The sequence below is a fragment of the Lytechinus pictus genome, chromosome 6 (genome assembly GCF_037042905.1).
Source record: "Lytechinus pictus isolate F3 Inbred chromosome 6, Lp3.0, whole genome shotgun sequence".
NCBI classification, from domain to species: domain Eukaryota; kingdom Metazoa; phylum Echinodermata; class Echinoidea; order Temnopleuroida; family Toxopneustidae; genus Lytechinus; species Lytechinus pictus.
In genome coordinates, this window is record NC_087250.1 from 23,134,353 (window position 1) to 23,157,538 (window position 23,186).

At 36.9% G+C, this 23,186-nt stretch overlaps 2 protein-coding genes across 2 annotated transcripts; both read right to left on the minus strand.

Annotated features, from left to right (window-relative positions):
• Positions 1–197: 197 nt before the first annotated feature.
• LOC129262798 (proton-coupled folate transporter-like) lies at positions 198–11,275 on the minus strand. The gene is made up of 4 exons (XM_064101235.1): positions 10,973–11,275; positions 7,658–8,596; positions 2,322–2,393; positions 198–1,623 (listed from the first exon to the last, which is right to left on the minus strand). Exons 2-4 carry the CDS (start codon positions 8,589–8,591, stop codon positions 1,484–1,486), a joined length of 1,146 nt encoding a protein of 381 aa, XP_063957305.1. The 5' UTR covers positions 8,592–8,596; positions 10,973–11,275; the 3' UTR covers positions 198–1,483.
• Positions 11,276–13,104: 1,829 nt separating this feature from the next.
• LOC129262796 (uncharacterized) lies at positions 13,105–22,515 on the minus strand. The gene is made up of 2 exons (XM_064100578.1): positions 21,531–22,515; positions 13,105–15,331 (listed from the first exon to the last, which is right to left on the minus strand). The coding sequence occupies exon 2, from the start codon at positions 15,294–15,296 to the stop codon at positions 14,283–14,285; it is 1,014 nt and encodes a 337-aa protein (XP_063956648.1). The 5' UTR covers positions 15,297–15,331; positions 21,531–22,515; the 3' UTR covers positions 13,105–14,282.
• Between the last annotated feature and the right edge of the window lie 671 nt (positions 22,516–23,186).

Consider the following 23,186-nt stretch of genomic DNA (forward strand, 5'->3'; position numbering starts at 1 on the left):
TGAAATGAAAAAATGAATTTATGAATGAATTAACCTTTCAAGTAATCAATTGGTTGATTACATGAGGTGATTGATAAATAACTAAGTAAAAAATTAATGGAATAAAATCGTGCCTTTTGACTTAAACTTCAATCTTAAAGTTACTGATTACTATTTATACATTCTTAATATATCTCTCTCATTATTTTTTTTTTTTTCGATCTGTACTAGTTAGTTGCAAGGTTCTTCATCATTATTATCATTTTATATTTTTTCATTCTCAATAACCACTGGACAATTGTATGATAATGTGTAACTTATTTTAGTGATTGTATAATTATCTTATGAGATTTATAATGTTATCTTATATGGGGTTAGGGTTAGGTATTTGAGAGAAAACGAAAAACGTTAAAAATACAGAAGAAAACATACATGTGCTTTTAATTCTGTTTAATTATGCTCATGTTAATATCATTCAATGCTCATTTGATTTCTAATTTTTATCATACATATATTGTGATTTTCTTTATGGAGAGAAAACCGTCATGTGTTAACAATTACCCGTTTAACGGCCACAATAAATAAAATGACATGAAATTTTGCGAATACATATCACTTTTAAAAAAATACTTTAAATTGTAATCGATGCCAGTATGCCCGACAGAAGTTTATACCCGTTAGATAATACAGTAATCGATTATGCTCTAAAAGTAAATTATTAAAACATCAATGAAAATCACTGAGGTTGGAATATACGTTCCAATGTACTTTGAAATTTTAGGTGTATAGAATTCATAACTTTAATGTATTGAATATTGAATATTTATATTTTTGAACAAAAGTATTATAGCGATGGTATTTTCAGCTAATTGCTAACCATCACAGAGCATCGGTTTGAAACATTTATATCAGTCAACCGTCCCAATTAGCGTGCGCGAGTTATGCTCGCAGCGCCAATGTAGCAAATTTTAGATGGAAACAGCTGAACAAGCTGTCTTCCTCGCATCAATGGAAAGGTAATTGTCACAGATAGAGTACATGCACATTTGTGTTTTTCTGATTCTTATTCACGTTAAATTACAGTTTGGCGAAAGGAAACAAAGCAGGAGCCCCCCCCCCCCCTCATCCGACACCAAAATAATAATAAAATTAAATCAAATAATCATCACTCCGGAAGACGGAAAGTCAACCTGCCTGAAACGTCGCCTACACAATTGCTACTGCTACTACTCCGCCGCTGACTCAAGCCAGCCTTCTCTCACCTACTCATGACTGCCTACTACTCAGCTTTCCATTCACTCTGGTTTACAGTCCTTTTAAGGACTATACTTTTTTCGAAAAGAATACTCTACGTCCCAACCTCCACTTTCTCGCCTCTCCATTTCACCTCCATTTCTATCCACTTCTATCTCAGTCCCTCTTGGACTTTACACATGGTGTACTGTAAACCACTTCCGCCAAATAACAGAATGAATGAATAAGATTTTGAAATATCAGGAATAAATCACTTACCGCAGAAGAGCATAATGTTTGACTTTGAATAAGCCGTCATGATGAGGCATGATACGAAAGAGAGGATGGATATCTGCATGGTACAATGGTCTGAGAAAAAGAGCCGAAGCACGTACCCGCCAACGACGAGACCTACGCAATAAAAATAGTTCCAAGAGAGCAATCAATACCAAATCGGGCAAGCATGAGGATGATAATTAATTGGAGGAGGATGGTAGTGATGTTGATGGTGATGGTGATGATGATGACGATGGTGATGATGATGGTGATGATAATGATGATGATGATAATGATCATGGTGGTGATGATGATGGTGATGATTTTAATGATGATGGTGATGATGATAATGGTGGTGATGATGATGATGATGATGATGATGATGGTAATGATCATGGTGGTGATGATGATGGTGATGATTTTAATGATGATGGTGATGATGATAATGGTGGTGGTGATGATGATGATGATGATGATGATGATAATGGTGATGATGGTGATGATGATGATGATGATGGTGTTGATGATGATGATGATGATGATAATGATGATAGTGATGATGGTGATGATAATGATGATGATGGTGGTGATGATGATGATTTTGATGATGATGTTGATGATGATGTGATGGAGATGATGATGATGGCGATGGTGATGGTTTCATAGTGATGATGTGAAATAAGTAAATAAATAGATAAAAAGATAGTAAGCATAGAGATAAAATAATTGATTAATTAATCGATAGATAAATAAATGAATGAATAAATAAATAAACAGAGAAATAAATAAGTATAATGGATCGAATAACATTATGCTATTTCATATGCACTCACCAAATCCAGAAAATATGAAAGTCAGTCCGTTAAATAAACCAATAAGGGCTGATGACCAGCAGAATGGCTGACCTGATAAGAAAATAAGAAGAAAAAAAAATCATTTTGCTTCAAAGATCAAGTCCATCTCAACAACAAGTCGATAGGGAATAGGGATACAATCAAACAGGCCTCACACCCATAATTTCACCCAAAAAATTGGATGTTAAAGGAAAATGAAACCTTTGGAACAAGATAGCTTGTGTGAAAACAGAAAAATCAAAGAAACAGATCAACGAAAGTTTGATAAAAATTGAATGAATAATAAGAAAGTTATGAGCATTAGAAGTTTAGGTCGTTATTGTAATGTAGATCCTACTATTGACAGCGTGACAAAGATGTGTGATATCACATGTGAACAACTTTCCCATTGCTTTTGTATTTGTTTAACTTAAAATGCCTCATTTATCACACCTATCATTACATCACTAATTCTTTCTATAGGAGGGCTTGTAATACAGATTTTCAAACAATATATTATGGATATGGATATCACCATAAGAAAGAGCAAAAAGAGACATTTGCGGGTATTTCATAGTCCATCTAAGGGAAAGTTGTTCACATGTGACATCACACATATCTGTCGCATTGTCAATGGGAGGATCTCCACAGCATTAGTCATGTTAGTGATCGCAATATTCAAATGCTCATAACTTTCTCATAATTTGTCCGATTTTTCTCAAACTTTCTTCTTCTTGTTCCAGAGTCGGAATATGGGGTGCGAATTCGTCTGAACAATTTGAGATAAAAAAATGAACAAATAGAAAAGTCATCAGTACAGAATGAAGGGTATTTTCAAAGTTAAATTCGTTCTTTTACAAAAACCGTATCGGGGCAGGAATGGTGATATGCAAATGAGGAACCAATGACGTAATCCACACTCATCTTTTCCCTTATATGTTAAGTCTGTGTAAACTATGATTTTTTTTCGGAAAGGTCTTGCTTGATTAATTTTGCAGTTTGTTATAACTTGGCAATTTTACGAGTTAAAGGAGAAACGATCTATTATATTACGATAAGGGGGTGGATATTTCATAATAACAAATTACAAGTCGGTGACGTAATCTGAGTTGTCCAATATCCATTATAAGCCTAACTATTTTGTGAAATTAATCAAAATAAATTGTTTTAACTCTCTTCTTTCACGTCAGCATTGCTGAAACTTCGGGGTCCGACCACTTGACCGAAGGCCCGCGAGAACGACTTTTTTTTGTCCTTCATCAGATGCCGAGTGGTTTAAGGCGCCTCGTTGCAGCGGCGTATGCCTGTTATCAGAGGGGGGAGGGGGCAGAGCCAAATATTTTCCGGTAACTCCGTCTAGAATTGGTGACATAGCTAGGATTTCAGTTTAGGGGCGGTAGTGAGCACGGGAATCGCGCTCCCTGGGGGGTGCAGGGAGGGGGAGTGTCCCCCGCGAGAAGCATGGAAGCTCCGACGTTCCTGTGAATCGTCCTTGTCTGCTCCAGCTCATCTTAATACGTCCTCTGCCCGTTTTCGGAGGGGGGGGGGGGGGTAGAGCCAAAATATTTCCCGGTAACTAAGTCCAGAAGGATTTCATTTTAGGGGGGGGTAGTGAGCCCAAAAAGAAATGAAATTACATAATCGATCACAGAAGGTGTTATTCTTTCTATCCTGTTTGGATTTCATTTTTTATATCAGTCAAAATTTATACCTACGTAAATTAATTTTAATTTTTTTTAATTAAAAAAGAAAGAAAATAACACTCAAACTAATTTTGTAACAACACAATTAAAAAAATATATATAACACGATAAATTATATTTAAAAAAGATATATATACATACTTCATCACTAAGGTAGGTTATTCGAAAAATAAAATACAGATTAATTAAATTTTGTCAAGCACCCGCATTATCTCTGCGCAGGTGCTATTTGCTCTCTGAGTTATCTTTGAACATAAGATTTCTGTAGTTGATAAGAGACGTGAATGTACTTAGTACCGATTATTTCATTAATTAATTGAATAGTTCAATGACTCGATCATGCAGGGCCCACTGGAAGAACAGTTACTTAACTGAACTGGCTAACACGGGTAATTGAAACGTTGTTACTACTATTATTGTCTCGCATGCATAGCAGAGCGAGACTATAGGCGCCGCTTTTCCGACGGCGACGGCGGCGGAGTCGTCATCATTGTAATCTTAAACAAGGTTAAGTTTTTGAAGAGTCGTCATAACTTCGAAAGTATATGGGTCTAGTTCAGGAAACTTGACATAAGGGTAATCGAGTATTACTGAACATCCTGCTCGAGTTCCAGGTCACATGACCAAGGTCAAAGGTCACTTAGATTCAATAAACTTAGACCATGCTAGGGGAATCCATATCAAAATCTTAACCAAGGCTAAGTTTTTGAAGAGTCGTCATAACTTCTACAGTATATGGGCCTAGTTCATGAAACTTGGATATAAGGGTGATAGTGTATCACTGAGGATCCTGCCTGAGTTTCAGGTCACCGAAACTTCTTTTGGATTGCTATATCTGAATATTGCAAAAATGGGGTGAAATATGAATTGAAGATGACAGTAACTGAAAATTATGGTATACTGTAAGTGCAATCAGGGATCCGATTATACATTAACACATCTAACCAACATCATGCCCAATGCATAGGTAACACTACCCCTAAAACAACAGAAGTAATTTTAACGGACATCATAAGCTGGCATTGACTAATTTGGCCGATTTACCCACTGCGATGTATGAAACTTCATCAAAGTTTCATACGAAGAAAGCTAACTCAATTATTGTGGAAAATACAATACTGTTTCAAGTGAGCGCAGCGAGCGAGCCTGAAGAAATGACAGTTTAAACCAACGTTATCCTCAGCTATACAGCTGTGGGGGGGGGGGGGTATTTCGATACCATTGTGTTGTTAATCAATTATCAGGTGTCAAAAACCATAAAAGCTATCACCCAAGGTTGATGATGTTCATAAAAAAGTATTCTTTTTCATGTAATGTACTGGTATCCAAATATAGCACTGTGCGATGAAAGCATTGTCTTTTACTTCCCTTGACTGATATTTCCCAAACACTAAAGACTATCTCAAATGGGATAACAATTTAGCTGCTCTACCATGTCCACTGATATAATTCGTAACTAAATATTATGGAGGCACCAATCCGTTTCCCATGACAGTTTAACTCTTAACACCATAAAAAGAAGGGGAGATGTGCATTTTTTTACTTAAAGAGATGCTCCGGGCTGAAGATATTTACATCTCAATAAAAAGAGTAAAATTCACAAAGCAAAATGCTGAAGATTTTATCAAAATCGGATAACAAATAACAAAGTTATTGAATTTTAAAAATTTGCATTATTCCGGTGAAACAGTTCTAGGCATATCTTCATGAATATTCATTAGGTGGGCTGGTGATGTCATATCCCCGCTTGTCCTTTTGTATTTTATTGAATGAAATTAGGTTTATTCAAAAATTTTATCCCAAGAAATAAAACAATGGGATTAACAAATTACTAATTATGTGCATTAGTTATGTATTGCTGCGACTTATTTCATCATTATGGAGACACATCATTTAAACAAGTCATGTATGAAAAAATGAAACAAATCATGATATCATGTAATAACATAACAAAAAGGAAAGTGGGGATGTGACATCATCAGCTCACCGAATAATCATGACAACGTGCATTAAATTGTTTTCACAAAATATTGCTAAACTTAAAAATTCAATAACTTTGTTATTTGTTATCCGATTTCGATGATTTTTTTTTGCATTTTGCTTTGTGAATTTTACTCTCTTTTGGATATAAATATCTTCAGCCCAGAGCATCCTTTTAAAAAGAAACGGTTGTAATCCACTTGTCTACTCGCAGATGGTCTCATAATTCTCAGATCGCATATCATGCCTAAATAAACCCACTTGTTCTACTACCAATTTGGTCCCATTGGCATTTGGCCCAACAATGAATTTAGTCTACATGTAATTCTCAGTTGGGCCAAAATATATGCCTGATGATGGTTTGTTTTCCACAACTTACTTTTTCGCAACATTTTTCAAATGAAACTTTGGTTCATAAGTAGATAGGAAGCAAACCGGTGTACATAGAGGACCACACCAGTTACTTTACACCGATGTTCAATTGGCGGTATTAGTTTTACACCTATAGGTGTTATTACAACACCTTTGGTTGATACATTTACACTCTTTGGTGTTATGTTCAATCTCTAGGGTGTAATTTTAACACCTCAGGGTGTGGTCCTCTTTCAAAACCAACTGGTGTAAGCTTTAACACCACAGTTTTTACAGTGCATATAGTCTCACTGGAAATAAATCTAAATGGGATTAAAAATGGTAATAAGACATCAATGATAGTCCACGAACTGGTTGTATAAAGGCCACTGCACATATTACGACTGCTCTCGTCTTCCAACCGTGTGGATGATAAGTGTCTTTTTAATTGAGCTTTGAAATTACCGAAAGAATACTAATATAACTCTTTTGGTTGATTGCAAGCCTTTAATTTGGGGTAAAGCCAAATTAGTATCATTACTACGACGTCCTTACGACAGAAACAGAAACAGACTTTTATTCTGTATCATAGTCACAGAGTTCAACATAAGTATTATTTTGTATGATGATTTAGAACATTACACAGTGAGATATTCCATGTTTCAATATCATCATCAAATCCTACGTCCTAAATCAAAAACCCTATTCGTCCTATTAAAAAAAGATCGCCAAACGATCGTAAGGTATGCGGTGGCCTAAAAGGGGTGAGACCCCCCCCCCCCCCGGGGGGGAGGGGGCTAGTCAAATGTATTGCTGTACACATGCGTGACCAAATTATTCCCAAACACCCCCTAAACGATTTTTTTCTCTGTGTGCAAAATAACCCCCTGAACAAGTTTTTTCGCGAGCTTTATTTACACATTTTGGCCCCTAAACAAACTGTCGCCAGATTATGACCCCGGGGAAAAAGCTTGGGGGGGGGGAAACATATCCTAAACACGTTTGGCTAGTCTTTAAAAAAAAATTGGAAAAAAAACATACCCTAAATACGTTTGACCCCGCGATTGACCATTGACCAGTCTTTCAAAACCACCCTATTCTTGAAAATCGGTGATTGTGATACCCTTATAGAGTGCACGCGCGGCCCTCGTCCAAACCTGAAAAAACACCCCTTTATACGCGTTTTTTTTGGGGGGTTACACATGTGTACAGCAATATATTTGACTGCCCCCCCCCCCCCGGGATGAGACCAAACATAAAGTAGATGAAGTAGGGGGAGACCAAGTGACATTTTGGACCTACCTTCGGCAAAGAGGACGTTGGTCGACAGGAACGACACGATAATGAGAATAGACTGAAAGAGAATGTAGTTGTACGAAATCATCTTCCAGCAACGTCCCTTCGGATCCGGTCGGAAAAGATCGGCTAGACTTCGGACAAACTTCGCCATGTTGAAGTCTCTTCGGGGAGCCGGCACGACATCCGCCGAATGCTCTCCGGGCAACTTTCCGCTGACGCTCGGTAGGCTTTCGGGCAGGAGGTAGACGTAGAGGGCACATATGACCATTATCCCGAGGATGGTATAGTAGACTGGTGGATATCCAGTTGCTTCGATCATAAACCCGACCAACACTTGCCCCGACCCTGCCCCGAGGGTAGTCAGGCATTCGAGGATCACCATCCGGTATGTCCGCTGCTTGCTTGTCGTCGTGTCCGCGACGTACGCGAAGGAGCACGCCACCAGCGTCAGGAAATCGCCACAGAGTCCCAGCGGAACTGTCCCAGCGAAGAGCACGGACAACGGCCAGTGATATTGGGCTACTAGAGCATAGATGATGGAGTAAATCGCAAATCCAATGATAGGGAACATCATTGCGATACGGCGACCTTTAGAGTCACTTAAAGCTCCGAGAAAGTTGGCCGAAAATAACGCGGGAACGGACTGCGCTACCGCGAGATAGAGCGTCCAGTATGATGTTTGAGCTTGAACTTGAACATAACGGTCATATTCATCAGATGATGTATTCAGCGTGCATACTACACTGGTATTCCCTGTTTGTTGGGTGAAATTAGCCTCTTCTGACAGCCGTTTGTTGAGGTATTCTACACGAATCGTAGTCAGCAAGCCATACGCCAGCATGAAGGTGACAGTAAGGGGCTCGACGACGAGTCTACTCCTCCACGATCTTGTCGACAATGGGCTATTGATTCTGGTGTTGGATTTACCTTGGTCCATGATTGCTTTAAAACCAAAAAGACAGAAAATGAGAGATAGCTGTAAAAGTAAGTCAGCAATAAACTTCTCGATGTCATCATGATAATGAAGGGTATTTGGGCGAAAATGGTAACGAACCCCATCATGCCCTTACCATAGTCATGCAAAATATTTTCTCCTTCCTTTTTAGTTTTGTTTTACAATATCATTCATAGTTTAAGTTGCATTAATTATAGGGATGGTTTTGGAGGCGAAATAAAACATTACGAGCGTCTCTATTCCACGTGTTGAACATGAAGAACTTTTTTTGGCTCATTGCGCTGATCTCAATGATTTTAAAGTTTTGACAAGAGCACTCCAGGGGCCCATTTCATAAAGAGTTACAACTGTTGTAACTTTGCCATTATGGCAACTACTATGGCAACAGGGCTCAGCAGCCAGTCAACATCAAGGTTACCATAATGGCAAAGTTACAACAGTTGTAACTCTTGATGAAACGGGCCCCAGATTATCGTCTCTTCCTGATATCAATAAAAAAAATTCTTGACTTATTGATATAATATCAATAAAGAAACTGACACGTGATATCAAGAACTGAGTTCTTTGGTGAAGATGCAGCTACACTATAAGCGAATCTACTCTCTAAATGCAAAGGAGCTATTCTGTCCCTAATCATACTATTCTTAGAGTGAGATGAGGGACCTATGGAATGAGATTTCAATCTTTCAAGAGTGAATTTTATTTTTTGGAGTGAAAGTGTGCATTCCTTTTACATTTTCACTCAAAAAAAGGTAAAAATTCACTCTTGAAAGATTGAAATCTCACTCGGAGAGGAGTGTGATGGGGGACCAGATTAGCTCCTTTGCATTTAGAGAGTAGGCTACCTACCTCAGACCCGACATTAAGCACTATACGAAAAACCAAAGGGTATTCGCCCGCAGACTAACGCATATCGGTTATTATGATTCAAATGTGACTGCCCCGATGTCACAGTTGGTATATCCATGGTCCCATGCAGTCATACCAACGAAACCACTTATAAACGACCAATAGTATGTCATTACGTAAGAGCTTTGATGGATCAGGGGCCCGTATAGCACAAAGCTTTGCAATGATCATGGAACGGTTTTTTTTACGATTGATTGCATTGACTACAATGTACAATCAATTATTAAACTCAAGCGTACGATTAAGCGCTAATCGTCATCTTATTCTACGTCATAGTTTAGCAGATCTTGGTCCGTAACACAAAGATTAGCGCTTAATCGTACGTTTGAGTTCTATGATTGATTATACATTGTTTCGGTGTGACTATAGCATGGATGAATGGACCCATTCACATCCCGTCAATCAGAAAGTCGTAAAGAGCCGATTTGGATCAAAAGTGTGAGGAAGTTATCCATTCGAAATAAATCCGTTCTTAGAAACGTGGGCCATGTCTACATTGGTATTAGTCTAGTTCTAGACGATTTTAAACGAATCTATTTGCACCACGATATAATTATACGATCTATTCCGTGCGTACGCCCAGCCGAGTGTGCGCGCAAAACCGAGAACCTGCCGAGAACCTGTACTCCGAGGATTTTTTCCTCGGAGTACAGGTTCTCGGTTTTGCGCGCACACTCGGCTGGGCGTACGCACGGAATAGAACGTATATATCGTGGTGCAAATAGATTCGTTTAAAATCGTCTAGAACTAGACTACATTGGTATATGCATGGCTGAACATGATACACAGCCATCTTCATAGAAAGAAGCATATTCAATCGCAATATTTACAATGAATTGTGAAACATATAATGTCAAATATTCAAATCTACCATTTTCTTTTAATTTGAAATTTAAAAAGGTTAATAATAGAAACCGATGTTTTTCGTTACAATCGATGGTCAAAACTTATATTTTCCAAAATAATGCATGGACCCGTATTCTACACATTGCTGCTTGCAGTATGCGGACCCGATTGTTAATTGCAATGCTGCTATGTCTGGCGACACTCTTGCAAGCTTTCGCGGATTCAAAACTCTTCTTTGTTTTAAATATATTTTCGTAAGTATTGAATATATGTTTCCTTCATAACGGCCATAACTTGTGTTGTAAACTTACGGGAAACATATTATAATTTCGCGATTGCCACTTACCACCAACTGTTAAAAGCTACTGTCATTCTTTGCTGTGATTGGCTAAAATCTCTGTAGGTGATATTATTATTACAAATACAACACACAGAGCACCATAACATGCAGGCCCCGTTTCATAAAGACGCGTTGTGATATAACAAATGCGCAATTTCGCTAATGAAAAGATTACCATCAGCAAATGAGATTGAATGATTTCAGCAGCTTTTAATTGTTAATTTAAATGGCAGGTTTATGCAACAGGACCCAGGACAATATACCATACCTTTTATATGTTGACTGTATGCTGACAATAATATTAATAGTCCTACATGAATCAAAATACGACTCCAATATTGCAAGAACGACGTCAAGTCCAAGAGAATAACAGAGGCCTGTTTTGATGACTCTAATTTATCCAGTTCCACTACAAAGGAATGTCTATATAGAACAATCACGAGTTGCAACTGAGTACCAGTATATTTAGCCACACAGGATACCAAGAAGTTTTAGCATAGTGATAGTGTGATTATAGTAGGCCTATGCGCTGAAGTTTATGCGCTAATCAATAAGATGAACTCATTGCCCTGGTAATCCAACGTGCGTTCGAGTGTGCCGGTGTCACAGTTTTTGTTGTCCTCAAGTCTGGCTAGAAGACGCCAGCATTGTGTGAGGGCAGAAAAATAGATCCTATTGTACTATTTTCGGACTTCATATTTTGGGTCTTTTAATCAATATTAAGATGTAAGCAGAATTGATCAAGGTCAATCTTTTTTTGTTTTCATTCGAGAATAAAAAATAAGTGATTTTATGTTCGATTTCTTCGATGGCGCTCCCCCGAATAGATTTTAGCTAAATGGGATCGGAGGACTACTTTTCACGGGGGACCATTTCCGCCGCGACATTGGGTCAACAGCAATCTTTGCATCACAAACATTGATAGCTCTTAACCTTGTTTTAACCATAACGGATGCCTTATCATCCCCGAATCACAAGTAAACACAAACCTTATCACACCAGTTTAGTCCAATGATCCAATCAGTTTACATGGTTCAGTGTTATACTATTTGTGGAACGTACAATTTAATAAAGCTAACAACCATAAGTATGTGTCAATCTAGATCTTGTTTGTTTTAACGTATTTGTTGCTGAATGATAATGCATGATCAGAAATAGCTGTCGGCTGGTCCTCAGTTTAAAAAAGTCTCTGTATTGCAATATTGGTAAATTATCTCGTGGTTGCTGCTCAAAGGGATATTCTAGGCTGAAAATAATGTGATTTTACTTGAATAGATTCAGTTGGCTTTATACCTTATTTATTGAATTATTATCAAAATGCTTTACGATAACATTGCGTGTGTGTGAGGAAGAATGTGTGTGCTCATGTGCATGTACGAGAAAGAGTAAGATATTTAAAAAAAAGAGGTTTGAAAAAATTTGTATGTGAGAGAGTGACAGGAATGATTTATGGTGAGTGGGTGTGGTTTGTGATGAGGGCGGGGTATTTACCATTCAAAAAAATGTTTATGCAAGAAATAAGTAAATATAAGAAGTAAAGAGAAAGTTTATCAACATCTGTCAGAAATTTAGGAATTAGCGACCTAGATGGATCCTGTCAAAAGATGGCACCAGAGAGCTGCATAAAAAACAAAGTAGCTGCAGACTTATGGTGGCAGCGGTGGGATTTATAATAAGGTCACTGCACGTTCTCTTTTCTCTTCCGTAGTTTAACTCCCTCTCTTTAAATGCCCCAATTGGATTTCTTAGTTTTTTTTATTCTTTCAGCATATAATACTCGATAATCCATAGTTCTAGATTATTTTGTTTTCGTGACGTTTACTTTCTTGTGATGATGTTGATATGATCTATAAGCGTAAACACATAAATCAGAGATCTGGTTAATTTAGGGAACTGGTGAAGTGCAGGACGATCGAGTTAACCCCCCACACATACACACATCCTCAAGCACACACACACACACACACACACTCGCAACCTTCTTCCCGATCTCCTGACCAACTTCCTGTTCTGCGAGCAGGTCTATACGAATAAGCTCGATCAGGCCTACTTTAAAAGACCGTCCATCTTTCATATTTCATTATGTAGGCATTATTATATCATCACATCACTGACATTGACATGACGTCATATCAATAGTGTGGCTTGGTTAGCTTAGAAGTACCAGCCTGTACTTGTAAGCCTCGTTTGTAACAAGTAATTGAATCATTTTTCTAAGATTTCTAAAACTATAGTAAGTAGAATCCGCGATACCATCACATTTCCCTTTCTTTAAGAATAATTGGAAACTCTCAAATTCGATTGACCCAAAGTGGTTTCCCGTAAATCAGTGTAGGTGAATCGCAAAGTATGTAAAGTCATGTTTCAAACACAGAATCTCACTAACAACCAAGATTCATTATACAGTTTCAGTAAAATGAAATATATATAAAGTTTATTTTGCAAAAACTTACCTAAATGATGCTTAACATTTACAAAATAAAGTTACTCTCATGAAGCAAAAACTTTCACACCAACAACACAAACATGACAAACGATAGCGATAAGGTATTGATGACCTCCATATATATTTTTTTTTCAATGTAAACATCGAAAATATTATTTCATAAATTCACGCACAAATAATGCTACAGTCTAATAGCAGATTTCGCATTCTTTCCCTTCAATTTTAAAAGAACATTAATATTGAAAAGAAATAAATCAATATCTTTATTCTTTAGAGTCTATCGATCTCCCTCAGCAGAAGTACGCTGTCATTGTTCTAGTTAAGTAAATGGAGATTATTCTGGGGAAAATACTAACATCATACATATTTCTTCTCATAAAAATGTATCTAGCTTTGGTGTTCGTTCCTGGATGGATTTTTAGATGGTATTAAATCATCCCTTAACATGACGAAAACTAATTGCTTTGAACCGTATATCTTCATGCATTTTCATCTTCTCATTAAGGCCTGACGAAATAATAATTTAAGTTTCTACATGCAGGTGAACATTATGTGGAGTTGAATTATTGTTTAGTGGCCCAAACATGCATGGAGCATATAGTACGTGCATTTGCAGCGCTTTGTAATCAAGAGGAAAGGCGCTATGACTATCGCATGAAATAAAAACACGTGTCTAATCATTAAAAATATGATAGCCTATAATCTTGCATCCCTTCTATCATCTCATCTTATAATAACGCCATTTACATTGAAGAATTGTATCCACGAGGTCCGGCAGTCCATCCCCTCTGCATTTTTTTTTTAATTTTTTTTTTTTGGGGGGGGATCCGGTCTTGCACTTTCTGTGTCAATTTAGAGTTCGTTCGGGGTCATTTTTCATCTGACGGACTGGATTTCCGATCAACATGACCGAAAATTTATAGGAGTAGGAACAGTTTGCGACAACAATGACGTGTCACTATATATTTTGCAGTATTTCTCATTACATTACTGGTAACGTTTCTTTAGACGGAGCAGGTCCCACCAGTAACAGGCTGTTGGTCTCGGAAAAAATGTATGTAATATTTCAGTTTATTAAATAACAATTTCGCATCGTGAATATAAAGCTGACTGAGTTTTCCATGGTTTGGGTCTACTTAAAAAATGTGGATGACTTTGTGGACAATCGTGACAAATTCGATACGTTGGATTCTGTGCGGGGCGACTTTTCATCTTCACTCTCAGAACCCCCATCGCTGTCAGAAAAGTCTGGAAGGTCGGATCTAACAGTTGATTCTGGTCCTCCAGTGTTTTCTTTATTTCCAGCCGGCGCCACAAGTTTTTCCAAACCTGAAATTTTCAGTCTATCATCCGACTCATTCGGGTCCGGTGAATCACGGACTAGACTCATCTCCAGTCGCTTAAAGCGATCATCTTCGTCGACTTTTAGCTCTCTCATTTTGCGCTGCAGGTTTCTGACGTACTGCTTTTCCTTCTCCTCTCGCTCCGCCTCGGCCTCGGGTCCGTAGAGTGGTAAATGGTCCCCGCACATCCGACTAGCTGCAGCTGCTTGTGACTGTTTCCTTCTCGGTCTAAACTCGATTTCAGTTTTACTTTTCCCAGGGATGCGTAGATCAATACCGTGTAGCTGGGTGAAATTTGAGCGAGTGGTTTCAACGGGGGCGCCTTGCGTAGACAAAATTTCCTCATCACGGGTTGTCTTCCGTTTGGTCAGAGATGGCGCGGAGACAGAAAACTCGGGTAAGGTTCGACTCCTTCGAGTCGTTAGATCGGGAAGCGAGAACCGTTTTTCAAACATGTTTAAGTCTTCGAGCATCTGTGACGCAGATCGGCGAACCTTCCCAAAAGGACGCCTGGCCCTGACGGCTGGTTCTGTTACCTTCATCGTGACCTCTGGCAAGAATGACGTGTGGTTTACACCCATCTCTCGTAGTTCCGTTTCCTTGATTGCTTGACTCAATAAAAACGACTGTTGCTGCCAGTCTAGCAGGTTTTTCGCTCGCCTCCGGTCTATTGTCATTTGTTTCATCTGGTCCTCCAGCAGCATACCAGCGAAACGGTTGTCCTTGAGGAGAACTCCCTGTATAGCACTGACCGGTAGAGGGCCTTTCCATCTTTTCTTCCGGACACCGCTCATTTTGACCATCGACCAAAGTTGGTACCACAACCTCAGAAAGTTACCTGGGAACAAAATAAGAACAAAAAGAAAAATAGATCAGTCTTTTTTGTGGTCCCGGTTACTATGGTTACGGTACGTGGGTCTCTGTTGTCCTTGTGTGTATAGAGAGATATTTTTGTGGCGTTGTGTTGTTACGTGTGGTGTGGAATTGTCTAGTTGGTCTGTCCGTATGTGTTGTGTGGTGTTCTATTGTATCTCACCTGGGTCCTATCTTGTCTCGTTCTGTGTTATATTGTATATCACCATTTTGATTAAGTTGTATAATAATGTGTTGTTGGATTACGTTTCCGATAAAACATACCAGAAAAGAAAAATAAGATTTTTATAATACAAAATGAAAATTAAAACAGTTTCATGTAGGCATATTTCTTTAAAAGCAGTGTGCGTCACCGTGGACGTATATTTTCTACATAATGATGTATATTCATATATTCATTGCTTTCTTGAAAATTTAGTGCGCTTCTATTTGTTTACAAAATGAGATTGTGCAAACTTCCTGTAGAAATTGTTTGACATTGATGGATTTCCATACAGTTGAGATTGATTGGATCAATCGTAACTCTTTGTAAGACGGGACTCTGAATAATATTCAGATCAGTGGCGAACACATGCGCAGCAACCGAATTCCCGCGCATCTATCTGATTGGTTCTGACTGGGAAAGGCAAGTGTAAAGTGAAATCATAACAAGGACTTTCCCGTCCTTTTTTTTCTTATTCGGCAGGGATTAAACATTTATCTCACGATAATAACCAAACTTTTCCAATTAATATATAACAAAAAAGCTGATATCGTCAAGGTGTACATCGGCACAGTGAAAAGCATGGGACAGAGAGTGTTTTAGGTGGTGCACTGTAAAAACTGTGGTGTTAAAACTGACACCAGTGGGTGTTAATAGAGGACCACACCCTCTGGTGTTAAAATTACACCCTAGAGATTGAATATAACACCAAAGAGTGTACATGTAACAACCAAAGGTGTTGCAACAACACCTATAGGTGCTAAACTAACACTGACTGTCAATTTAACACCGGTGTAAAATCACTGGTGTTGTCCTCTATGTACACCGGTTGACACCACAGTTTTTGCTGTGTGATATTAAAATTGTGAAATTTCAGAGAGGAGGAGGGGGGTTAAAGTGTGATGTGTGATCGATTGAAAAGATCATCTTTCTTTTCTTATCATTTCATATGAATATCAATCTGCCTTAGAGACAAGAAACATTTTCTTCATTATCTTTTTTTTTTTCATTCTCAGTGATCGTTGTACTAGGGTCTATAAGTCTGTGATAATACTTGTTTCAAAATGATCGTAGAATTTGCCTTATGGGACTTATATTGTTATTGTATTTGATTTGAAAGGAGACAATAAAAACATGCTATAAAACAAAAAAAGGGAAATAAAGAGAGAGAAAACATAAGAAAGAGCGAGAGGAGGAGAAGGGTTGCGCTTGGTATAAAAGAGAATGAATCATTATCTCAGAAAAACATACTGGAGCAGACAGTGATTCCATTAATAGTTTCTCGCTCTCTCAATGCAAACATTTTTTTACCGTCTTGTCAATATTGGACAAACGATTAAAAAGCACTCGATAGTCCCACTAACATAACATAGCAACTACTTGGTAAAGAAGCCCCTGTCGTTAGTAACATCATGATTGTGGTATAGCGTAATAACCATGAAAATCATAAATGTGTTTCTTACAGTACAAATACAGTAAGATTTTAAGTGTGCGGAAATTAACTGAGATCATTTTCGCCTTATTGATTACCTTTTAAGGACGAAGAGATGATACCCGTACTATTACGGCATGTTACTATCATTGATTCGGATACAAAAAACATATAAGCTTACAAAAAAAGTTACTAATTCTTTATTTCGAAACCGCTTATAATAGGGGAGACCGGGGTTAGTTGGAAAATTTTTGACAAAAATGGCTGTAAAATCCAAATAGATTTTATTAGAGAAACAATAAATATATCAGCTTGAAGCATATATCTCAGGGCTTCAAATGTACCCCATAAAATTTTTAACTCTATTATGGTTACTGAAAAATTCCACCTTGAACAAGACTATCGCAAACGTTCCAACTTACCCCCATATCGGGGTAAGTTGGAACATGGTATGGGGTAAGTTGGAACACTGCATGGTCAATTAAGAATTATACTAAAACTACTTAAAACTGTAATATTACATGGTTTTAGCCTATTTGCTTTATCTTATTCAAGTTCAAAATATTAAAGTGTGGATTCGTTGAACTTTATGTTTTCTATTATACAGCCACTCACGCAAGCAGACTGTGTAGTAGAATTCTGCATATTTGGGTGCGTTTGAGTTTACATGCAATTAAGTGTACTATCAGCAATTTCATGTACTTCTGCATCAAATTTATGAGACAAAAATTGATTGTTTTTATTTTTTTCATAATTAATTATGCAAATAAGCATATAAAATTTTCCAGAATTTTTTTAAAAAAAATGTTTTTGCCTTAAACTCTATTTATTAAGCTAGTAGAATTTTTGGTGAGAGTATCAATTTTCACATTTATAACAAATATCCACCAAAAAATGCAAAAAATATAATTTCTTATGTATTTTTTGTTTTTTCGAACTTTGTTTTTTCCGATGGACTTTGTCAGGAGTCTTTTGCGATCATAAATAGCATAAAATTAATCTATTTGAACCAGCAAAAGTAAAAAATAATCATACATTTATGACTTTTGGTTGAAAAACGCACGCAATTTGCATTGACCTTGTACATGGAATCACCTTTTTGAACAATTTTGGGTCCAAACATGCACATACAATTTGTTGCGTAATTTTTGTTGCGTAATTTTGAAACACAGGCATCACAAATTTGGTCTCAAATGATGCGCAAGACTTGAAAGTAAAAAGTCAGCTAGCAGTGTAATAAAAAAAATTCGTGCGACGGCGTAGTGACAAAATTTCTTGAGGGGGGCTCAAATTGACCCCCCCCCCTTTTGATAAGGGTTAACATTGCATTTAGGTGCCTACAATAGGCCTTAAATGTACACTCAGACCTAACTGATAAACAAAACAAGCATGGTATACAATACATGTTCAGAAGGGTGTGAAATACTTTTTTTTTTTTTCTCATATCCAATATTTTCATTCATAATTATGTTTGGGGTAAGTTGGAACATGTTCCAACTAGCCCCTTCAATTTTGTTCCAACTAACCCCGGAGGCTCATTTGACGTTTATAAGCTTACAGCACAAAAAAGGGACTTCACCATGGCATATCAATAACCTCATTTTGTAGCTTGGTATAAGTGTCTATTATACCCCTAAACTGGCCAACTTGATCTGTAAACTTCTCTGAGATAATCAAACATTTCTGAACGAGAAAAAATTTACTCAGAAGGTCAAAAAACAAAAATTTGTTTCTAACTTCACCAGGCTTGTTGCACATGTGTTGTCTGTAATATGGTGGATGGCCGTTGATAATGACAATAACTTGAGGGCAGTATTGCAGAAATTTATTTAAAGACGTTAAAGAAAATTACAATGTTTCAACTTACCCCATGTTCCAACTAACCCCGGTCTCCCCTACTCCTAAATTTATAAATACGAACTCCACACCTCTAATGTCTATACAAAGGAGCTATCTTCAAAATGGAATTGCAAACTTAAAGGGATGCTCCAGGCTGAAAATATTTATATCTAAATAAATAGGGTAAACCTCACAGAGCAAAATGCTGACAATTTTATCAAAATCTGATTACAAATAGCAAAGTTATTGAATTTTAAAGTTAAGCAATATTTTGTGAAAAGAGTCATGTGCACGTCGTCATAAACATTCATTATGTGGGCTGATGATGTCACATCGCCACTTTCCCTTTTCTTATGTTATTACATGAAATCATAATTTTTTCATCATTTCATACATGTGTGAATGATATGTCTCCCTTATAATGAAATAAGTTGAAGCAATGAATATCTAATGCACTTAATCAATTTTCACTCCAATGTTTTAAGTTTTTGAAGGAAAAAAATTGAATAAACCTAATTTCATATAATAAAATACAAATGAACAAGTAGGGATATGACATCATCAATTTGCTCATTGAATATTCATGAAGACAAGCCTAGAACTATTTCACCGGAATAATGCAAACTTTTAAAATGTCATAACTTTCTTATTCCTTGTCCGATTTTGATCAAATTTTCGGTGTTTTGATTGTCTGATTTTTCTTTATCTGTTAAAATCATAATAGCCTCAGCCTGGAGTATCCCTTTAATATAATAGTTGGTATACACTTAAATTATTTCCAATTTCATCCCGAGATTTTGATTCTGTTCATAGGAAAGACAAGCAAGTCTCAAAAGTATTACTCATTAGTGGATTCTTTCAATTAATATTCCGAGTTCATGGAGATAGCACATCCCCATGGCACATCCCCATGTAACTTAAGGAAACCTTCAATAACAAGCTTTGCTTTCCAGAAGCTTCCTAATTCATTTCAAAATGTTATATTATATTTTGCTTTACTTTGTAACTTTGTTGACATTTTGGAATGAATAAATTCGTTGTCAATCAATCAAAATCCAAAACTTAATTTCAAATCACACTGCGGAATAATTACGTGACACTAAGCGTTCCATAAAGGCTTGTTGGTCAAATTTTGTCAAAAACTATTTCGTATGCTTTAACCAACGTTGGTTAAGAATTGGGACTTTGGGGCAATGCAAAAGCCTTCCAAAATATTTCTCAGCCCAATTGAAACAAAAAAAATCTTGGACTTATACCTTTACTTTCCGGAGCAGACATCCAAATTCTATATTCCTTTTTCTTCTCAAGATTAAGCATCTGAGCATAGAGGTAAAAAAAATCCATCTCTGTGATGTAAGTATACTCAAATCATACAGGGACACCACGCAGGTGTTTTTTGTTAATGAAACAGGTGTTTTTATTCAATATACTATCTATCACTCTCCGTTCCCTTATTTTTGATTTTGTATTCCTCCTTTGAAAAATTGATTGTTGCTTTTGCCTCCAAAAGCGTGATTTCCATCAATATTTTATTATATCATGCACGGTATTACCACCCTCCTTCTACTTCAGTTTTCAAGCATTCATTTCCATTATTTTTTAAGTCTTAATCACAGGCGGATCTAGGATTTTTTTCGAAGGGGGGGGCACATTTTCCCGGGAAAATGTGTTAAGCGAAACAAAAGGGTTTTAACCAAAAATTATAAGGGGATTTAGTGCACGAAAAAAATTGACAAAAAAAAGGTCTTCACTTTTAAAAGGGGGGGGGGGGCACACTTCTGTTTTAACGACATATTTACATTATAAAGTTTAATTGTGCCTCTCAAGGGGGGGGGGCACGGGCCGTCTGTGCCCCCCCCCCCCCTCCCTGGATCCGCCAGTGGTCTTAATGTTTTTTGTCGAAAATCATAAGAGTTCATTTTTGCTGGAAAATATCTCAGAATCGTCACCGTTACCTGAAATGAAGTTTTATTTTTGTGTTCATTATTTTCTCAAGTTTGATTAAATAGTATTACGACCTCACTCCGCCCTTCAGTTTTCAAAGATTTATTTCCATTACGTTTAAAATTCTTAGTGTCGAAAATCATGATTATTCGTATTTTATTGAAAAATATCTCACAAAATCTCAAATTATCTGAAATAGAATTTCCTATCTGTGTTCATATATTTTCTCAATTTTGATAAAGGTGATCATTTTTGTTTTATTTTATTAGGTCGTGAAATAAAGTGAATCGGTGCAAGACGACTTTTTGAATGTTGATTGAAATAATAAGGAATACAGGGAAACTGTTTTCTGAATTCGGTTTGATTTTGATTTTTTTTCCTGCGTTCTTATTGGGGCAGTTTTCCGGATTTTTTTCATCGATTATAATTATAGAAAAATAACGTTTGAATTCGTGATCTTACTTGATAACCATAAGCTTTTAATTGAGAAAAATATAAAGAATTCAAGATAAAAGATGAAAGAGAAAACGATTATATGAATATATGCTCCATAAAATTATCATGATTATTATGGATATGATTTTTTTTCCAGGGAATGCATTTTGTATCAAATTAGATCTACCATATGTTGGCCTATCATTTTCTCTATTAGTAAAATAAAAGACAGCGATCATTAACCAAAATAATTCATCATTACTAACAACAATATCAGACATTCCGGTTTTGCAGAATGATATGAAAACTTACCGATTTAAAAGATAAATTCATAGCAATAGCAAGTGGCAAATGTTTGTTTTCCTCCTTTTCAGTTCTTAATCTTTTCAGTTAGATATGTTTCCAATCACACTTAATCAAGCTAAGTTTACGATGATGAGGAATACATCCAAAGGAAAAACAGTAATTCTCGCACGACATCTTCGATGCGCAGCAACAGATATGAATGAAAGTTTTCAATTGATATATAATTATGATTCCAATAATTCTGTGGAGGGCCGGGTATTCCGAAACCGAGCGCACTGAATTCATTAAAAGACGGTTGGCGGAAAAAAGGTATCACTTGAAGGCGAGATGACTCATTGTTATAAGGAAAAGAAACATTTATCTGTGTGAAAATTGTTTTTCGCTTCATCGACTATTCAAAGAAAAAAAATACCCATTAGGCCTGTCGCGAAGCATTCTACGAAACTGCGGGCCCTCTCTCCCCCGCCGGAAGGATCCTCTCTCACACACCTGCTCTGACTGTGAGACGAACTCTCATCTTTTCACACGAATCCTAGACTCAAAACAAATCGATATAGCAATTATTCAGTAATTATTACATCTTATTGATGACGTTCTACTTGGCACTTTGTCCTTCCGAGAAGCTATGTTGCCGTGGCAACGATTCTTCAATACCCGATGATGCTGTACGAATCCTTGATGTTGCGAAAACGTGACTCCGGCAGGTCGGAAGCTGTATTGTACGTTTTGAAATGTTTTGATGTTCAAAATGTTGATTTACCGCGTTTGTTTTACAGACTTACGCAGTCTTCACAAAGCGTTGATCTTGTTCATTGAAATTGACAAATCGAATCGACCCTAATTATTGAGACGATGTAGAAAAAAATCATATTAAAGTCCATGTCTTTAGATCTTAAAGTGTATCTTGAGGTGTTGGTCCTGTTTGAGAAACCATATTCGGGTATCCGTATCCTAAATACTAGTACTCTTTGTTATAATGATAGGCTTGTCTGGCTCAACTGGTTATTTTTAGCAGGATTTTACACATTGTCGCTGCAAGTAAATCTTGAATGTAAGAGAAAAGACAAATATTCGAGTACAATTGGGGCTATTTATTTCGCCTAGAGTGAAGTCAATATTGAAGCATTCTTAGGAGCGTGGTAACGGGGTTTGAATCGCTTGCATAGGAACGAATGTCAAAGAGAGATGGACCGATGTAAATATGAGGATATTGAAAAGATGATGGAGGGACGCGACAAGATGAGATGAAAAAGAACGGGTTAATAGAGAGAGAGAGAGAAAGAAAGAAAGAAAGAAAGAAAGAAAGAAAGAAAGAAAGAAAGAAAGAAAGAAAGAAAGAAAGAAAGAAAGAAAGAAAGAAAGAAAGAAAGAAAGAAAGAAAGAAAGGAAGGAAGGAAGAAAGAAAGAAAGAAGAGAAAGAAAGAAAGAAAGAAAGAAAAAAAGAAAGAAATACATATAAGAGGGAGAGAAAGAAAGAAAGATAAAAAGAAAGAAAGAAAGAAAAAGGAGAGATATAAAAAAGAAAGAAATACATAACGAGGGAGAGAAAGAAAGAAAGAAAGGAAGAAAGAAGAGAGAGAAAGAAAAAAGGAAAAATAGAGAGAGAAAAAAGAAAGAAATACATAAAGAGGAGAGAAAGAAAGATGAAAAGAAACAAAGAAA

Excerpts from the sequence above, each read along its gene's own strand:
- LOC129262798 (XM_064101235.1), bottom strand. The coding sequence starts at position 8,591 with ATGGACCAAGGTAAATCCAACACCAGAATCAATAGCCCATTGTCGACA. Across the intron at positions 2,394-7,657 it reads CAACGTCCTCTTTGCCGAAG|GTCAGCCATTCTGCTGGTCA; the intron begins GTAGGTCCAAAA and ends TTTTCTTATCAG. Across the intron at positions 1,624-2,321 it reads TTTCATATTTTCTGGATTTG|GTCTCGTCGTTGGCGGGTAC; the intron begins GTGAGTGCATAT and ends TTTATTGCGTAG.
- LOC129262796 (XM_064100578.1), bottom strand. The coding sequence starts at position 15,296 with ATGGTCAAAATGAGCGGTGTCCGGAAGAAAAGATGGAAAGGCCCTCTA.